At 58.8% G+C, this 17,645-nt stretch overlaps 2 protein-coding genes across 5 annotated transcripts; one reads left to right on the top strand and one right to left on the bottom strand.

The window, feature by feature from the left end:
- Positions 1 to 1,791: 1,791 nt before the first annotated feature.
- TM2D2 (TM2 domain containing 2) lies at positions 1,792 to 3,000 on the top strand. Its single transcript, XM_048287473.1, has 4 exons — positions 1,792 to 2,009; positions 2,087 to 2,174; positions 2,256 to 2,371; positions 2,497 to 3,000. The coding sequence occupies exons 1-4, from the start codon at positions 1,822 to 1,824 to the stop codon at positions 2,708 to 2,710; spliced, it is 606 nt and encodes a 201-aa protein (XP_048143430.1). The 5' UTR covers positions 1,792 to 1,821; the 3' UTR covers positions 2,711 to 3,000.
- Positions 3,001 to 3,775: 775 nt separating this feature from the next.
- PLEKHA2 (pleckstrin homology domain containing A2) lies at positions 3,776 to 17,445 on the bottom strand. Of its 4 annotated transcripts, none has more exons than XM_048287469.1 (12): positions 17,359 to 17,445; positions 14,251 to 14,414; positions 13,837 to 13,893; positions 12,321 to 12,369; positions 12,095 to 12,192; positions 10,026 to 10,166; positions 8,013 to 8,150; positions 7,816 to 7,884; positions 7,614 to 7,684; positions 6,992 to 7,055; positions 6,622 to 6,699; positions 3,776 to 6,508 (listed from the first exon to the last, which is right to left on the bottom strand). In XM_048287469.1, exons 2-12 carry the CDS (start codon positions 14,389 to 14,391, stop codon positions 6,182 to 6,184), a joined length of 1,233 nt encoding a protein of 410 aa, XP_048143426.1. In that variant the 5' UTR covers positions 14,392 to 14,414; positions 17,359 to 17,445; the 3' UTR covers positions 3,776 to 6,181. The 4 variants fall into 4 exon arrangements, with proteins under 4 accessions (XP_048143426.1, XP_048143427.1, XP_048143428.1 ...); XM_048287470.1 differs by lacking the exon at positions 17,359 to 17,445 and adding an exon at positions 17,052 to 17,341; XM_048287471.1 differs by lacking the exon at positions 17,359 to 17,445 and adding an exon at positions 16,782 to 17,024.
- Positions 17,446 to 17,645: the final 200 nt, after the last annotated feature.

Below are 17,645 nucleotides of genomic sequence, written 5' to 3'. Positions count from 1 at the left end.
CCAGAAAAATCAGGAACAAACACATGACAGACCCATCACATTACAAGCAAGTAATGGCAAGGTAGCACAATATGCAGCCTAAAAGAACCCAAACACAATATTGAAAGGAATCCATCTCCATCCCCTACAGAAGCTGCACACAGCTCTTGAGTCAGAGAATAAAGAGCTTGGGAATGCCCAGTCAGTGCTTGGGCATTACTCAAGATACAGAAGGCTCCTTATGGATTATGATAATAGCATGGATCACATACAGATACCTCTGTGCACTGTACAAATGATGAAAACATGAATCATCCTGTGGTTCCTGCCTGAGGGGCATGAGATTCCCGGGTTCAAACAAGAGCCACATCCATATCCTTTGGCTTCTCCTGTCACTCAGCACCACTACTGCAGCCCTGCGATACAAGGGACTGTAAACACACCTCTAGGCTCCAGACACGCCACCACTGGGACAGCTGGGTCAGCTTCTGAGCACACCGTTCGGGTCAAATCAAATCCCTGCTCATCTGCTCAGCCAGGGGGAGCACACTTGGGACACCCACATCAGCAGGCACAGTGGAAGGTGCTCTGGGAGAGGAACCAGGTAAAACCAACCAATAAATCCTGGAGGTCTGCAGTGTCTGAAGCCACAAAGGAGACCTCGGAGCCGAGCACTGGATTAGGGCTGTTCGCTGGCTCCAGCGCGGACTTTGTGACTAGAATAAAGCACAGTGAGAAAACCCATTGCAGTGAGATTTCCTGACATCCAAGTAGAGACATTTTGTCCCTCCTATGGCTCAGATAGGAGCGATTCTCCCTTAACCCGACACAAAGGGCAAACACGGAGACTGGCTCAGTGGAGTCAATTTACTACGGAAAAGAGCACAGATGCACCGGAACCTGGGTTGCCTCCCATTCCCACAGGGCGAGGTGACACTGGGAGGAGCCACGCAGCACAACGGCCAGCCCGGATGGAATCAGTCACTGATGTGGCCGCTGAGCCGCGCCGCTGCCCGTTACTGGCAACACAGACCCCTGAGAGCCTTTCTCCGGTGCGAAGGGTGTCCGCTTTCCGGGGGCGCGGAGGGTGCCCACCGGAGGGAGGGGTGCCCGAGCCCCGGCTGGGCCCCGTTTGGGGCAGAGGGGCTCCGTCTGGGGCAGAGGGGCCCCGTTTGGGGCAGAGGGGCTCCGTTTGGGGCAGAGGGGCTCCGTTTGGGGCAGGGCAGCCCCGGGAGCGCCGCGGGAGCACCGCGCGCGGCGGGGCCGGAGGGCGGCGCACGCCCAACAGCTCGCGCGCTGCGCCCCGCCCCGCCCCTCGCCTTCGCCCATTGGCCGGCAGCCCTCCCCGACAGCCAATCGTCTCCTCGTCTGCCGCGCCCTCCCGCCACCGCGCCCCTTCGCTGCCGCTTCCGCGGCTTCTTCCGCCTTCGCGCCCATTGGCTGCGAGCGGCTCCCCCCGCCCCCGGCGGCACAGCGGCGGCCGCCCATTGGCTGCGAGCGGCTCCCCCCGCCCCCGGCGGCGCGGCGGCGGGCGCCCATTGGCTGCGAGCGGCTCCCCCCGCCCCCGGCGGCACGGCGTCGGGCGCCCATTGGCTGCGAGCGGCTCCCCCCGCCCCCGGCGGCACAGCGGCGGACGCCCATTGGCTGCGAGCGGCTCCCCCCGCCCTCGGCGGCACAGCGGCGGACGCCCATTGGCTGCGAGCGGCTCCCCCCGCCCCCGGCGGCACAGCGGCGGACGCCCATTGGCTGCGAGCGGCTCTCCCCGCCCCCGGCGGCGCGGCGGCGGGCGCCCATTGGCTGCGGGCGGCGCGGCCCGAGGCCGGGCGGGGCGGCGTTGCCGCCATGGCGCTGCCCGTGGGGTACGCGCTGCTGTGCGGCCAGGCCGTGCTGCTGCTCGGGAACCTGCTGCTGCTGCACGGCCGCGGCCTCCCGGGCAACGACACCGAGCCCCGGGACCTGCCGCCGGGGCCGCCCGCCGCCGCCTGGGCCTACAGCGATCCGCGGGCGCCGCTCGTCCTATGCACCTACCTGTGAGCGCCGGGCCGGGGCGGTGGGGCGGGGGAGCGCGGCCACCCGGCCGCCCTCACCACCCGTTCCTTCCCCGCAGCCCCGATGAGTTCGTGGAGTGCGAGGAGCCGGTGGACCACGGCGGGAATGCCACGGCACAGCAGGAGCTGGGCCACGGCTGCGTGAAGGTGAGGGCGGGGCGGGGGGGGCGGCCCCACTGCCGGCGCCCCCCGGGCCCCGCCGAGCGCTGAGCGCTGCCCCCGCCGCAGTTCGGCGGACAGGCCCACGGCGAGGTGGATCACACCCGGGTGCAGTGCCGAGCGCTGGACGGCATCGAGTGCGCCGAGCCGCGGAGCTTCCTGCGGGGCAGCCGGCCCTGTGTCAAGTAGGAGAGTCCCTGTCCCCCCGCGCACCCACTGGACGGAGCCCCCCCCCCGCCCCCAGCAGGAGCAGGGCTGGTCCGGCGGGGAAGGCTGACACTCCCTGACACCGCCGCCTCTTCTCTCGCAGGTACACGGGACACTACTTCATCACCACTCTGCTCTACTCCTTCTTCCTGGGCTGCTTCGGAGTGGATCGGTTCTGCCTGGGCCACACCGGCACCGCCGTGGGGAAGCTGCTGACCCTGGGGGGCCTGGGCATCTGGTGGTTTGTGGATCTGATTCTGCTGATCACCGGTGGGCTGATGCCCAGCGATGGCAGCAACTGGTGCACCGTGTACTGAGGGAGGGGCAGGGCTGGCCCCAGCTGCAGCCCGTGGATGCCTCTGCTCGCTCCAAGCAACAGCCCCGGCTCTGCCTGGCACAACGTGGACTTACAGAACTGTAACTCAGCGTGCAGAACAGTCACTCTTGATAATGACTCTGTACCAGCCTTGGACACAAAGTTGTTCAGGATATATTTTGCTTGTTTAAAATAATCTGGCTTCCTGCTGCAAATAGTGACAGCTTAAGAAATCAGAGCTTGCAAACACAGGGGGTCAAACAAACATTAATAAAATCTGGAAGAAGCTGACTCCATGTACTTTGGGGATTAGTAGAGTCACTGCCATATGGAGATGAAGGCCATGGAGTCATGGTCTAGCCCTGAGCCCCCCCCAGCCAGCCCGTTAATCCAGAGTCCTGAGCCCTGGTTACCCTGGGGTCATGGGCCACCTGGCCAGCAAACTCAGGGCCCAAGGCCAGAGCCTTTCAGGCTGAGTAACCCCTTTTACAGGGACTGGGTGGCAAAGCCATGAGCTCTAATTCTGCATTATTTACCCCCTGTTCACTCCTTCAGGGGAATATGGGTTAGATTTGATAAAACCTGCACCTTCTGGAGAACATTACTCTCCCCACTCTTGCAGGTGGGGAACTCAGACCTCTCTAAAGCAGCACTTATGACTCATTCATGACAGGGTTCATTTCTACCCAGAGCTGCTGAGAACATCTGGGAGCAGTCAGAGAGCTGGGAAAGGGCCAGAGTTGCCAAGGGGCAGCTCCTGTCTGTGTGCCAGGCACTCCTCTGGCTCCAGCCCCAGCACAGGGCACCTGCAGCACCCAAAGGGTGCAAGAACTTCACACCCAAAAGAGGAAGCCCCACCAGCTGCAGGTTAAAAACTTACCAAGCTGAATAAAACGGGAAAAGGAAGCTGCAGCAAGTCCCAGCCAGAGCCAGACACAAAATCTGTGTATGCAAATGTCCAGTCACACTTGAGATAAAACAGCAAACACACACTCCCTGGTGGGGACAGCATTCAACCCCCCCGGCAATCCCTACCCAAAGTACACAGTGCAAATGGACAGCCTGGGAAAGTAATTGGGATTTCCTCCTTTATTTGAAAACACAGGGGAGAAAGGGCATTCCAGCATTTACAAGCGAGGGGTGGGAAGCAGGTAGCCCCCACCCCAGGAGTCACGGAGCATTGCCCATGCGGGGGCCCCAGCCCTAAGAGCACTTGAAATCCCCAGCCAGCACTTTCAGAAACATCTGGAACCAGATGGGAATGTCCATGAGAACAGAGAAAACCCCTCTCTCCCACCACTCTGCCCCCGCAAGGCACCCCAGATCTGCGGCACCCCCAGCAAAGCCTCACAGCACACGCTTCAGGAGGGAGCAGCTCCGGGGGGATGTGTCCATCCCACACCCGAGCCAGGAACGAACGCAGTGCTGAGGGGAAACCAGTCTGCTTTAAAATAAGACAAAGCTCCGTCAAGGTCTGGCTGCATCCACCCCGTCCTTCGGAATGGGAGGGAAATCCCTCCCTCCCAACACCACCAGCATTATGGATAGCTCTGGAGTCCAGCTGAGCTCCACACTTGTTTGAACCTCACCTTCAGCCTTTATGCTGTCCTGGGGATGCAGGAGGGTGGGAATGAGCAAGAGGAATGTTGCAAGAGTGCTGGAGCCACTGGTAGTTTCTGCTCCTGGATAATTAACCTTAATTGTGCAACAAGCCTCTGCTTTACCATCCCAGGCCTGAGGAAACTGTGCAATTATAAAGCACCAGGAATACTCAGGACTCTGTGGTTCCAAGGCCTTGCACAAAGGAACCATCATCCCTCTGCATTCCCTGCTCTCCAGAACTGAGGTCAGAGCTGTTACCGAATGCTGTGACTCTCTGACGGATGGGCTTACCAAACTACTAAAACATTCTTGAAACAGTGTTAGGAGCCAAACAGCAAGTCAGCCTAAAAAAATGAAACGTTTCAAACTCTAGTGCAAATAAAGCAAAAGCAGAAAAACAAACAGCAGGATCTAGGTTGCTAAAATTAAATAATATTAACACTCGCCCTGTACTGTTTGCATCGATTCCCACTCATTTTCATGGTCTCTGTGTTCTCCAGCACCTCCACACAGTCCCCTTTGAGACCCTCTTGCCCCTGAACTTGGGGGGACCCCATTCCTGCCTCCCCCAGCTGCACGAAGGCACCTCTACTGTGCCCACCCCGAAGCAGCCCCACTGGTCCCACAGGGGACTGAGGCAGGAAGGTACAACTTGAATCGCGTTAAGGTCAGTCAGGCTAATCAAGGCTCAGAGCTGGACCTCAGGCTGAGGCTGAGGCACAGCTGTCAAACAGCAGGAGGCCCCAAAAGGGCTGTGACAAACCAGATGTTCTGCTCCTGGGGAACACACTGGGCTGAGTTTGCAGAGCAGGGGACGTGTCATGGCCAGGGAAGTGAAAGGGAAGCCGAGTTCTCACTCGGCACCCGGGGATTGCACACACTTGTGGGGCGAAGGTATCACACGATCTCTCTGCCAAGGGAACACCTGGATTTTCTACACACTATTTATCACACCTACAGGAGCTCATTTGGTTATGGAAATGACGATTCACATTGCTCTAGAAACTCCTGCTGGTTTCCATCTCGGGCAGGCAGCGGGTGAGTTGGCCAGACAAGTCTGCCCAGTTCCATCAGGTGCTCGGTGTTGGGTGCTTTTTGCTAAAAGCCCTTCACCGTCTGGTATGGCTCCCTGTGCCCAGGTGTGTGCAGTGCAAAACTGACATCATACCTGAGGATGCTCCCACCTGGGAGCCACCGTCACTCCGGCTGCCTGCCATGGCTCAGGAAGCACCAAAAAGCCTTTGGAGGGGCTGAGCACCTGCCCAGGCTGGGGTTCAACAGGAGCCACAGGTATAAAAAGACAATTAAAAGCCAGCAGATTGCTGAAAACCCTTGTGTGGGCAGCGGGAAGAGCCAGTCTCTGAGGGAATAAGTCACTGGAAGGGGGAGCTGCAGTGAGTCCCCTGTGTGGGCAGCTGCAGGCTGGTGTCTCCCACTCTGCCCTGGGGAGTCTGAGCAGCATCTAAGGGGAGAGAAACGTTTTTCAAACACAAGAAAGGCCACGCTCCCCCTCACACCTCCTAAGACCTCCTGCCACTTCCTCCAGACCTGGTTTGGGGGGGAAATTATGCAGTTGCAGAAGATGTCCCCTCATACAGGTCCCCAGCATCTGCCCTGCACAGTGAACGCTGGCAGTGCCTGGAAGCACCTTCCGAGACATGGAACCACTGGGGCCAAGCTGGGCAGGGGCAGCCAGGGATCCCGCTCTCTGCAGAGCAGGGCACCAGGACGTGGGTCCAGACGGATCCTGCATCGCAGGGAAGGGCTGTGGTGGAGGGAAGGGACCACCTCGCATACCCCAAACCACCCCACAGGGATCCCCGGCAGCCAGGGAGGCGGCACGTGGAGCCGGGGCTGGCTCGGTGCCTGGTCAGACGTCCGAGGTCCGGATACTTTCATCATCCAGGTCAAAGGCGAACGGCTTCTCCTTGGGATGCTGCGGCTCTGAGCGGTGCCGCAGCCGCGTGCCGGGCACGGCTCTGCCATCGCGCTCCGCCAGCGCCGACACCGACACCGAGTCTCTGAGCGGCGCCGGCCGCTGCCCCTCCGCCTGCGGCACCGGCGTCCAGGGCTGCCAGGAGGAGGTGGAGGGGGCCTTGCACGAAGCTCTCCGCTCCTCCGCTGCCGGCCGTGGCTGGGAGGGGGCCGAGGAGCCCCCGGGCCTGGCCATGGAGGTGCATCTCACAAAGGACATCTCCTGCAAGGACAGAGCAGAGTCAGGCCGGTTAGACAATCCACTAAATAAATAGCTTGTACATTGGCACAATCTCCATTTGACACTAAGTATGAAACAGAAAGTATATGACCTACCCTGGGGCGGGTTTTCAGGGCCTGGACTGCCCCTGTGATTGCCCGGATCCAGCTGTGCATGTCCTCAGGGCTGTCTGCCTGCAAACACACCAGCCCCAGTGAGGCTCTGCCTCCTGCCCTGTGACGGACACACAGAGGCACCGGCTGTCCTGGCATTCCCAAGGCTCTGCTCTGCCTTTTCCTGCTTTCTCAAACAGCCCCTACTATAAATAATCCCAAGGGAGAAGTGAATCCCCCTGAAGTTCTCCCTCACAACCATGTGTTACAACCCCATCAGCTCATGTTCGCTGGTGAAGGACTGTAGGGAACAGCCCATTTCTTGAGAGATGAACTTTCTGCCCCAAAAATTATCCTGGCCTCAGCTGCTCACCTGGATGTAGAAGGTCCTGGAGCTCGTTATGATTTCAAAGAGGTTGTCCCGCATCAGGAGGTCACTAGAAACAGTGAGAAAGAGACAGTCACACCCCAGCTGCCATTGTGGACAGAAAAAGCCCTGTATTTATCATCGTCTCTGGAGTGTGCTAGGGAGGAACATATTGAAGGCAAACCTTGGATCTCATTGGGATTTTGAGAAGAGTCGAGATCCCCAGAGAGCTTCAGCCAGAAACCCCCCAGCTCTACCATCAGCTGGCAAACCCCTGCCCTCCCCTGCCATAATCCACTGCATTCCCAGCTCGTTTTAAATATCAGCTTGCTATTACTTATTAGGAATAAACAGTTGAGAGATACATTAATGCATTATATCTTTAGTTCAGCTGAAGAGGTTTGTTTTCTCAGGTTATTTTTCATTGCAAGTCTTTAGGTTACTTTGATTTTATCAGTGTTTGCTGCAATATCTTGTTCCCGAGACACTGCAGCCGCCTGGGCTAGTTTAAAGCAAACACCTCTAGAGCCGCTTCCCATGAGCAGCTGGAGCAGCCCAAGCTCCCACTGGCTGCTCTGGCCTGACACAGCCTGGGGCCACGGCAGGGAAACACGGGTGGGAGCATTACCCAGACTTGACCAGGCACTCGTGGGTCTTGCAAACATCTTTCAAGAGAATCGAACGCAAAGGCTCCTTGTCCTGCAGAGGCGAGAGGAGACGGCGATGGGCTTGGCTGGCCCCGGGGCTGGGATGTGCCTCCCCCAGAGGTCCCTGCACCAGCGCAGCAGCGGTGCCAGAGCCCTGCCCGGGGTCCCCGGGGAGCTGCTCACCTGCTCACACTTGTAGTAACTGATGGAAAACTCATCCAGAACGAAGTACCGCCGCTTCCAGCTCTTCCTCTGGAAGAGAAGGAAATTGCTCGGTGCTCAGCTCTGCCGCTCTCTGTCGAGGTCCTGCACCCAGAGCATCCTTGGAGCACCCCCAGCCCACGGGGAGCGCCAGCCCCGGGCCGCTCCCCGGCACTCACCACGTTCCCCTGTTTGACGCAGAAGCCGCTCTTGAGCGGGGGCGGCCCGGCGGGCGGCTTGGCGGCCGAGGGGGGGATGTAGCTCTGCGAGCGCCGCAGCAGAGGGTGGGCGGCCACCTCGCTGCCCTCGCCGCCGTCCTGCCACCAGAGAGAACAGAGTCACCGTGAGCAGGAGGGCAATTCCCTGATGGAAGGCAGGACACCCAGTTGCAGGGAAAAGCCACCTGACACAAGCCCCGCGTGAAGTGTGAGCCAAGGGCTAACTGCAGTGCTGAACATGGGCAGGGGAACGAGCCAGCGTCCAGAGCTGATGTTCTCTCATCATGTGTAGCTTTCCAGGCTGCTGCCTTGGTACTATTCACCCTTTTGGCAACCATGTGTTAAAAACAAGAAATCAGAAAGGCTGCAGAAAAGCAATTTGAGGGCTGAAGATAATCCCCTGCAGCAGGGAGTTAATAGAGCTCATCTGCCTGGCTCATCATGCACCAAGAGGTGACTCGACTGCACCACTGAAGGTATGAGGAGAACAAGAACCACCAGACAAACACAAGTTAGAAAGGAATGCTTTCCAGTGGGAGAAGGCAATAAAGTCTCTGGTTCGCATCTTCAGAGCAAAGTTCTCCCAAAGATACTTGGGTGTTTGGAGTTCAGGAAGAGAAGCTGTGCCTCCTCCAGCCTCAAGCTCTCCCACCCCAAGTGCAGTGCTCACTGCTGTGAGCAGAGGGGCTGTGGTCATGACTGTGTGCCCAGCACCCACCCCTGGCTCCCCCGAGCACATCCCAGTGCACCCCAAGGGCGAGACCCTGCCCCGCCTCCAGCATCATCCCAGCAGGGCCCTCCCTTCCCCCCAGCAGTGCAGAGGATGGTTGAGACGAAACATCTTCTGCACTCAGCTTCTTCCCCATCCCTCCAACCCCTTCCTCCCACTCAGCTGAGGTTTGAGCATTGCCATGGCAGCAGGGTGGCCCTGGCCACTGCCAGCCTTATATGGCCCCGTGCAGTGCCACTGCCAAACCTGCCCGCCCTGCACCTTCCAGAGCTGCTTCAGTGTCCCCAGGACGGACAAACAGCTTTTTGTCTGGCCTCTAAGTGCTGCCCAGCCCCTCCGGAGAGCAGTGAAGCACAGCTGCAGCATGGCCAGGATGGGGATGCCACCCACGCCCCCTGCCCAGGGCTGCACCAGCTGTGCCAGGCATTACAGATGTGGTGTCCAAAGCCAGAGGTGAGGACACTCCTGCAGCAGGGAGTGTCACATGCCCAGGAGCTGGGGTGATGCTGCTGGCCCGTCTGGGGGTGCGGCCAGAGCGTGGGACTCCCCACTCAGTCCCAGAGCACCGGCTGGGGCACAGCCAGGAAACCACAGACACGCCCAGGAAGCTGCAGCAGGAGAATGGCCATTTCACACGGGGGAAGCAGCAAGAGCACGGAAATATTCTGGCAGCTGATGCACCACCTCCAAAAAACCCCTCTGCACCCCACAAACCTCCGTACACCGCTGCATCCTGCCAAGCCCTGCAGCCAGGGAAGCATTAAAAGCATCTGCCAGCAGAAACTGCTGCAATGATCTAATTCTCTGCTCTATTTTTAGTGCTGCCACTGATAAGAGCTGAAGTGAGACCCAGAGCTGGACAAGTGCCCAAAGGTGGAAGACGCTGATGGCCACATGCACACCCAGCTGCGTGCCACAGCAGGGGATGCAGAACCACGGAAAGTGGTGCCAGCCACCACCCCCAGGACAGTCCCTGCGGCTGCTGTGGTGGGGGCACCAGACACAGGCTTCCTCTGCCCTGGGTACCTCAAGAGGAGATTTGGACCCAGGACATGTGGGTGGATGGCGATGGCCAGGAAGCTGAGCAGATTCATGACCTCCTCCTCCTCACACCCCTCATCTCATCACACTTCAGAGTGAGACAAAGCAGAGGTGTTCAGGGCGCTCAGAGCAGCCATTTATACCTGCAGGGGAAGGGTTTGCAGGCACGCTGTTTCCAGAAATGAAAGTGCAAACCAGCTCACCTGGTTGATGGAGATGGGTGTGTGGACCACGACCCCCCCAACAATCTCGGTTTTGTAGGCCACCTGGGGCTTCCTGTCCTGGGCCACCACCGGAGGCTTTGTGATTTCTGTGGCCGGTGGGACGCTGCCGCCCTTGGGCACCTGCGGGAGAAAGGAAAGGATGAGGGGCACAGGGTGACCATGCTGGGCAGCCCCACACCTGCACTGGGCACCCCCACACCTGCACTGGGCACCCCATCTATGTCTAATGCAGCAACATCCCTTTAAAAAACAACTCTTTAACAAGCACCCCAGTTAGGGAGGGTGTGGAACCCCCTGGGGGGCAGGAGACACCCAGAGGAGAGATGAGAGGTGCTCAGTGATTAAGCGTCCCTTCACAGGCGCCTGTGATTTGCCTCTGCAGCTCAGTGAGTTTGTGGGACACTTGCTCCTTTAATTGTCCCCGCTCCACTTACAGCCAGCCTTAATGAGGAGCTGGGTCTGGCTAACAAGGCCGAGCGGCGTGGCTGCAGTGACAGCCGGGCACTGCTGTGACCCCAGCGCTGGCTGCGGCCCCGATGCGAGCGGCCCCGCACCCCTGGGCAGAGGCTGTGCTGCAGCAACACGGCCCCCAGCACTGTCATCATCCCCTTTCCCTTCCCAGCTCCCTCCCTCTGGCACCTGGCTCTGGACAGAGAGGTGAGTTTCCAAGAGTCCCTTCCCAAGCCTGCACTTCAACTCCCCTAATGCCAACCCCCGCTCCTGCCTTCCCCACAGAGCAGGGCAGAGTGGCAGCATCACCCACACCCCGGTTAGCCCCGGGTTTCCCAGCCAGCCTGTGACAGCTCCTCCCTGAAGGGCTGGATGAGCCGGTCGGCCAGCTGGGACGCAGCCAGAGTGGGGAAGGGCTGGCCAAAATCAGGGTATGGAAATCACCACGGTTTCTTGCAGAAGCAGAAGATTCATCTCATTCTCCTGTCACCCCCGCTCCCACCTCCACCAGCTCACCAGACTCCCCCTGCCCTGCAGGCTGCCCTGGAGGAAACTGCTGACAGTTCACCCAGACACAGAGCCCAGGCAGGCTGCAGCTACAGCTCTGCCCAGCTCTGGAGGTGGAGTCTGTGGCCAATATTAGCTGGACCCAGAAAGAGAAGGCACGAGCCAGAGCAGTCTGGTGGCTGCAGGCACAAACGTTGTCACACTTAATGTATTTGCAGAGAAAAAAAGAAAATACAAGCTAGGTCTGGTCTTGCAGATGAGTTTCCCACAGAGACTACAACATGGCACTCCAGGGATTTTAAAGAAAAATCTCATTGATAGCCCTCAATCCTAAACTGTTTACATGATTTTTCCTTACATTTAGTTTACATACCATGAACAACACGCATCAGCGCATGATCTAGTAAAATTCTGCTCACATTAAACTGCTCACTGCAGTTCAGCAGAAGCCCCCAACCCTTTCACAGGGACGACCCCCCCCCCATCCAGGCAGAAGCCATCCCGAGCCCCCAGTGCAGGCACTGCCAGCTCAGCATCACCCCCAGCCCGGGGACAGCGCTCCCGGTCGTGCTGCACAGGGAGGGAGCGCAGCACATCCCCATTGCCCGGAGCTCCGGGCAGCTGCGGAGCACAGACTCTGCGAGGTACTGGGTCAGTGACCATTAGCTCACGGCTCTGTGAACACACCAGTAAATGAGAGGAGATGGCAGATGAACCCCTCTGGATGCAGGCACAGCCTGCCTCCCCATGCCCCACAGTGCAGGGCATTCGCTGCGCCTCATCACAAGATCCAGCATTCCGGGAAGAATAAAAATTGAATAAATAAGTTATTGAAGCACAAGAAAGCCACCCTTTGACAGCCACAGTGAGGAGCTGGCTGGGCCAGATCCTAGCCAGCAGAAGCAACAGGAGGTGGAGGGCCTGGAGCAGGAGGGGATGTGGACAGCACCACCAGGACCTCCCTGAGGCACAGCTGCTGTTCCCTCACAGCTGGGCTGGGAGGGCGAAGGAAGATACACAAGTAAACCCCAACCACAAGGGTCCCAGGGGATGGTGGAGGGAACAATTGAGAAGAGCATTAAGTAACCTACCGTAATCTTACTGGCCCTGTTCAGCGCCTCCACCCAGTCCTGCAGGTCCTTTTGGTCACTGGCTTGCAAGAAATAGCGCTGGGACAGAGCGTTGATAACTGCCAGAGAAGGGAAGGACAAGGAGAGCTGGCAGCAGCCGGAAGGATTAATGGGACAGGTGCCCACACTGCAGCCTCCTGTGGCAGGGTGTCCCCCCACAGAGCCCACCAAGATCCCACTCACTCACCAAAGCAGAACGGAGTTTTAGGCTTCTGTTTCGGGGTGGCAATGCTAACCTGTGACAGAGCAAGTCAGGGGAAAAATTAGACATAACAGCACATGCTAATGGTGGGCACAAGAGCTGGAAGTTTCCACCCACCCACCCTGCTCCCTGCCTGGGCTCTGCCACCCCGGGCAGGACCCCTGAGCAGGACCCCACGCCTGTGAAGACAACTTGAGCTACAGCACAGCTGGGCCAGCTGATGGGAACTGGCCCGTGTCAGAGCAACGCTGACCACATGCAGCAGAGGGTGCCGGCTCCCTGGGGAAGGTCAGCATGGAGCCAGGACTTTCATCCCCTGCATCCCCTCAGGCACTGGCTGAGCTGCGCAGCAGAGGACAGAAAGCTTTCAAAGGACCTGAAAACATCAGTTCTTCTGGATTAACACAGTCACTCTCACCAGCAATTAAAAAAATCGAGGGAAAGTAGTGGTGGTTTTTCCCTGAAAAGTAGGAATCATTTATATAAGAATAATATTCCTTGGGGCTCCACAAACAGCATTCATGGAGTATTTATTCTGACAGTCCTCCTCCTTCAAAGCCAGTCCATAATGCTTTAAATATGTTTTCTCAAGCAAACCTCCGTTTTTCTGGTATGTTTACTGTTGGTAGTTCCAGCCACTGACAGAACCCAACCCCGCAGTTTGTGACCAAATGCTGTCCTGCAGCAATTTTCATTTAAACTAAAACCTATATAATTTGTGAGGCTCTTTCCAAAATGGGGAAGGCTCAGCCTCCCAGCATTGCTTCATCTGCGCTTAATTTATAAATCATGATTCAGCAGGAACAGAAAGATCTGTCCAATTCTATATCCAGCTCCAGGATAAAGCTGAGCTGAGCGTGGCGTGGCAGCCACAAGCCCCCCACTCCCCCACAGCAGCTGAGGGGCCGGCCACTTGCAGGAGCAGGATGGTGGCAGCTCCACTCTCCACACACAGCCACAGCTCCACTGTCTCAGTCACCGGCCCTGCAACAGTTGTTGCTTATTGCACTATTCCTGCCTTCCCATGGAGACTGGATAACACCCTTAAGACACACAAAAGCGAGTTTCCAGAAGGTCTCATCCTTCAGGGCACTGCCCTCTGGGCACAGGGGAGAGCTCCTGAAGCACTGCTCAGCCGATTGCCAGCTCTGTGCCCAGCTCACGCCGATACCACGCTCCTGTTCCCACTCAGTCCTGGCCACCCCATGTCCTTCCTCACAGCAGAGCAGCTCCTCTTCCTCCTGCAACCTGACCTTGCACCCCGTCCCGTGCCAGTCCAGGGTGAAGGTGAACACGGTCTCAGCAGCAGGATCCCTGTGCTGTAGGGTCCCTCCCACAGCCCACTCAGGCTTCATCCCAGGGAGATGGTCACGAGCTCAGGCAGAACCAGGACCTGGCCTCGGGTGCTTCCAGGGAAAGCCATCGCCTCTCCTGGGAATGCCGCAAGGATAAAGGGAAAACAGGGAGCATTCACCTTCCCTCCGCCCCACCCCAACACTACCTTGGAGATATAGGTCAGCTGCAGAGATCCGACAGCACCTGCTCCAATGGCCAGGTTCTGCAACACACAGAATGAGCAATGGGAGGTAAATGACAGGGAGAAGGTGGCAGGGGCAATCCAGCCTGTCTTTTGTGCCCTTGGGGTCAGGCAGCAGCTGCCATCCTCAGCCACTTCCCTTTCCTGCACCTGGTTCAGCTCAGCAGTGGGACCAGCCCTGCTGTGCTCCACGGGACAGTCCTGGAAACCACAGAGGTCACAGAAGGGCTGGAGCCTGGTCATGGCCATGCTCAGCCACGAGACACTCTGACACAGCACACACCTGTGGGGACCCGGAGGAGAAGCCTCCACCAGGGAGGCCAGGATGTGCCTACAGACTCAGTGACAACTTCACGGACATGCCCAGCATGTGCCTACCTGAGGATTGTCCATGTACCACAGGAGGTGGTTGGCCTGGGTGTCCAGGATGAAATATCTCCGCAGAAACTTGCCACAGGTCTCATTTTCTTCAATGTCCAGGAACCCGCAGATACGGTTCTGTCGATCCACGTACGGCATGCCGAGCTCCTTCTGGCATCACCCTGCGGAGTGGGGGCAGGCAGGGGGAGGTGGATGGTCTGCTAACACAGCCCCAGCTCCCCAGGGAGCTGCTCCCGCATCCATGGCCACCCCAACCCAGCCCAGCCAGGTGTGCGGGGATGCCAGCGCAGTCACTCAGTCACATCCGAGCTCTCTAGAGGCAGACGGAAGGGACAACTTACCAACCCATCACTCCCAGTCCCAAGAGCCACCAAACCCCACGAGAGAGGACAAAGCAGACACAAAGGGTCTAACATGAGACACCAGATCCCTGAGAACCGTGGCGAAAAGTAATCCCAAAGCAGCACGCTAGAAAGCCTGAGCACACTCCCAGGAAACAGGGAACAATCTGCAACTCCAGCAGAAAATCTGTGCAGCCAGGATGTCGAGTCAGCAGGGAAAACGATGACCCATCACAGCAGGGCCACGCCATGTCCCCAGGTCTGCCACGGGCACGGACCCCCCCAGTGCTGCCCCCTACCCAGGAGTCTCCTTCAAGGCCCCTCAGCTGCAGTGGGAACGCTGTCGTCACTTCCAGCCCTGTGTGGGGAGCAGAAACAGCGCCAAGAGGCACGGGTGGGCAGGACACGTCCCACTGCCTGGGCAGAGCCCTCTCCCCACGGCACAGGATGGAGGGCAGGGATGAGAGCAGCCGTTACCCAAAGGATGTGAGTGAACCCAGTGTGGTTTGTCTGGCAGGAGAGTGGTGATCACGCAGGTGCCAGAAGCAGAGCTAGACAAATAAAAGATCTCATGCAGAAAAGGAGGAAATACTATTTTTGAGCTGCAGTGGAGTGGGGCCCGGGGAGGCAAGGGTTGTGCAAGAGCTGGGGTGCAGCTGCAAAGGTAGAGAGGCAGAAAAAAGTCAACCCGCTGTCAGGATCTCAGTATCTTATCACCAACATTTCAGAGATGGGTATCGGGGCTTGGCTCATGGGGAACCATGCTGCTGCAGGGCGAGAGGTTGTTTTAGACCAACAATGGTGCCCTGGCACCAGGGTTTCTGTGGCCACTTCAAGTCTCACTGCTTTTTTGTGGGGTTATTTCTGTGGTGGGGAAGCACATGGAAAGCCAATCCCTAGGTACTTTCAACCATACCAACACGTTCAGACCAAACCTCATAAACTCTTCCTTCTGCTGATAACAAAAGTTTAGAGATTTCTGCTTAGGAGATGGATGAGGAAGAAGCAGAGTGTGCCACAGGCAGCGCAGAGATGAGCCCCAGCTCCACGGGACACCTCTTGGGACTCCCTATGTCCCACCACCACCACCCTTCATTACCATGGGCTCATCTGGGAGACCACAAAGCAGCTCAGCCCTTCTGTGCACACTGACCTCAGGCTGCACTTGGATATGCACAAATCTCTGGGTAGAAGAGATTGGGATTGCCCCACACTCTGCACCAAAGTCAGCTGGGTTCCTGTCCCCTTACATCCCACTGCCCACAGGACACAAATGGTCTGTCTCTTTGGAGTCACCAAGAACTGCACTTTTCCATAAGAAAAGGATAAAAGTAGCATCTCCATCTGTGCCAACATGTGGGCCACCCTGCTCAGGAAATCCAGGAGGGCCAGAAAATGCTCAATTTTCTAGTGAAGCACATCAGAGACTTCCAGGACTCTTTCCTACCTCTGAAGCAACTGATTTGTCAGCTTTTTCAGTCACAATATCCCAGCAAAAAAGACACCCCTTTCCTGACTCAGTGAATGGCATGGCAAGCAATTGGGCTACAGAAGATTAACAGCAAAACCACCCCCTTGCCTGCCTCCTGAGATAAAGGGAAGTGCTTCCCAGGGAGAGACAGGAGGTGCAGGGCACCGTCCATGCAGCACCCAAGTCCCCTCTGCGGCCACGGGTGGCTCAGAGGCCTCGTGTGCAGCCACACAGCCAGACTTTCCAGGAAGCACCTCAGGATGCCACCGCACTTGTCACAGCGGCCCGTGCCCTGCTCTGTCCCGGCAGAGCTACAGCCACAGGAGCAACCCAGGAACACTGCAGCAGAAAAACCCGAGGCACCGGAGACCCGACATTTGGAGCATCGCAGCCGTGCGGCCGGGAGGCATCTCCTCGGCACCTCCCTCCACAGCACCCATCGCACCTGTGGGCAGCCACAGCATCCTCCTCCTCTCTCACACCGCTCTGCCCTGCTGGCGGCTGGGGCGCAGGACGACTCCCCGTTCCAGAAGCGCTGCGACCTGCGGTGCCCAGTGCCCCGCGCGGCTGAGCCGCAGCGGCTGCAGCACCACTTCCTCTTACCTGCTCTTGCAGAGGAGCTCCCAGAGCTCACGCTGCGGCGTCTGTCCCGACCCACGAGACAGACGGGATAGGCAGCGCCCAGCAACTCGCTCCTTCTAATTCCAGATACTTGCCTTAACGAAACTATCAACCTGTTGGGAGAAGGCTGGATACAGCTCTTCATCTGGCCGCAAAGAGTCGGAGAACACACAGAATAGCTGCAAATCCCATGCCCCAAACATGCTTGCCCCCAGCCTCACAGACTTTGGGCGAGGATGGTGCCTGCAGCACTTCCGGAGCTCCCACGGGGACCCCTCCGCTCCCGGCGGAGCCCCCCTCGCTGCCTCCCGCTCCCCTGTCCCGACCCTTCGCTGCAGGAACCGTCGAGCAGAAGCCGCTCGCACCGTGAGAGGGCTCGACCCCAGCCCGAGCACCGACGATCCAGCTGCAGGGACCCGAGTCTCCGCCAGGGACGGGGGGATCAGCTTTGGGGCCGCCTCCCCACCGGCTCCCGGAGCCGCGGGGGCACGGACGCCTCCAGCCGCTCCGACGCCGCAGCCCGGGAAGCCCGGGGAGTCGGGGGAAGGGGCCGGAGGGAGGATGGGGACGGGACAGCGAGGGCTCCCAGCCCGCCCCGCCGGGTCCCTGGAGAAGCGCCCAAGAGCGAGCGCTGCCTACAGGACACGCGTGTCCCCCGGGCATTGCACTTACCCCGCGGCGTCCCTGGGCTGCGCGCCCCGCGCATGGCCGGCGGAGCGGGCGGGGGGCGGCGGGGCCGAGCCGGGGCTGCGGGCGCTGCGCACGCCGGGCGGCGGTGGGAGGAGGACGGACGGGCGGGCGGGCGGGCGGCGGAGGGGGTGTGCCCCTGACTCCGCCGTCGCTTCTTTCCGGGATAATTACGTCTGTCATTAGCAAACCCGGCCCCGGATGTGAGTGCGGGGCGCGGGGCGGCTCCCTGGGGCGGGGGGTTGGTGTCCATCCCTCCGTCCATCGCCGTC

The sequence above is a fragment of the Corvus hawaiiensis genome, chromosome 27 (genome assembly GCF_020740725.1).
Source record: "Corvus hawaiiensis isolate bCorHaw1 chromosome 27, bCorHaw1.pri.cur, whole genome shotgun sequence".
Taxonomy (NCBI): domain Eukaryota; kingdom Metazoa; phylum Chordata; class Aves; order Passeriformes; family Corvidae; genus Corvus; species Corvus hawaiiensis.
The sequence above is the reverse complement of the archived record's forward strand: the minus strand, read 5'-3'. Positions and strand labels throughout refer to the sequence as shown.

Coding starts and splice junctions, on each gene's coding strand:
- TM2D2 (XM_048287473.1), top strand. CDS start 1,822: ATGGCGCTGCCCGTGGGGTACGCGCTGCTGTGCGGCCAGGCCGTGCTG. Junction 2,010..2,086: donor CTCGTCCTATGCACCTACCT/GTGAGCGCCGGG, acceptor CCTTCCCCGCAG/CCCCGATGAGTTCGTGGAGT. Junction 2,175..2,255: donor TGGGCCACGGCTGCGTGAAG/GTGAGGGCGGGG, acceptor CCCCCGCCGCAG/TTCGGCGGACAGGCCCACGG.
- PLEKHA2 (XM_048287469.1), bottom strand. CDS start 14,391: ATGCCGTACGTGGATCGACAGAACCGTATCTGCGGGTTCCTGGACATT. Junction 12,193..12,320: donor TAAAACTCCGTTCTGCTTTG/GTGAGTGAGTGG, acceptor CTTCTCTGGCAG/TTATCAACGCTCTGTCCCAG. Junction 7,685..7,815: donor GTTACTACAAGTGTGAGCAG/GTGAGCAGCTCC, acceptor TCGCCTCTGCAG/GACAAGGAGCCTTTGCGTTC.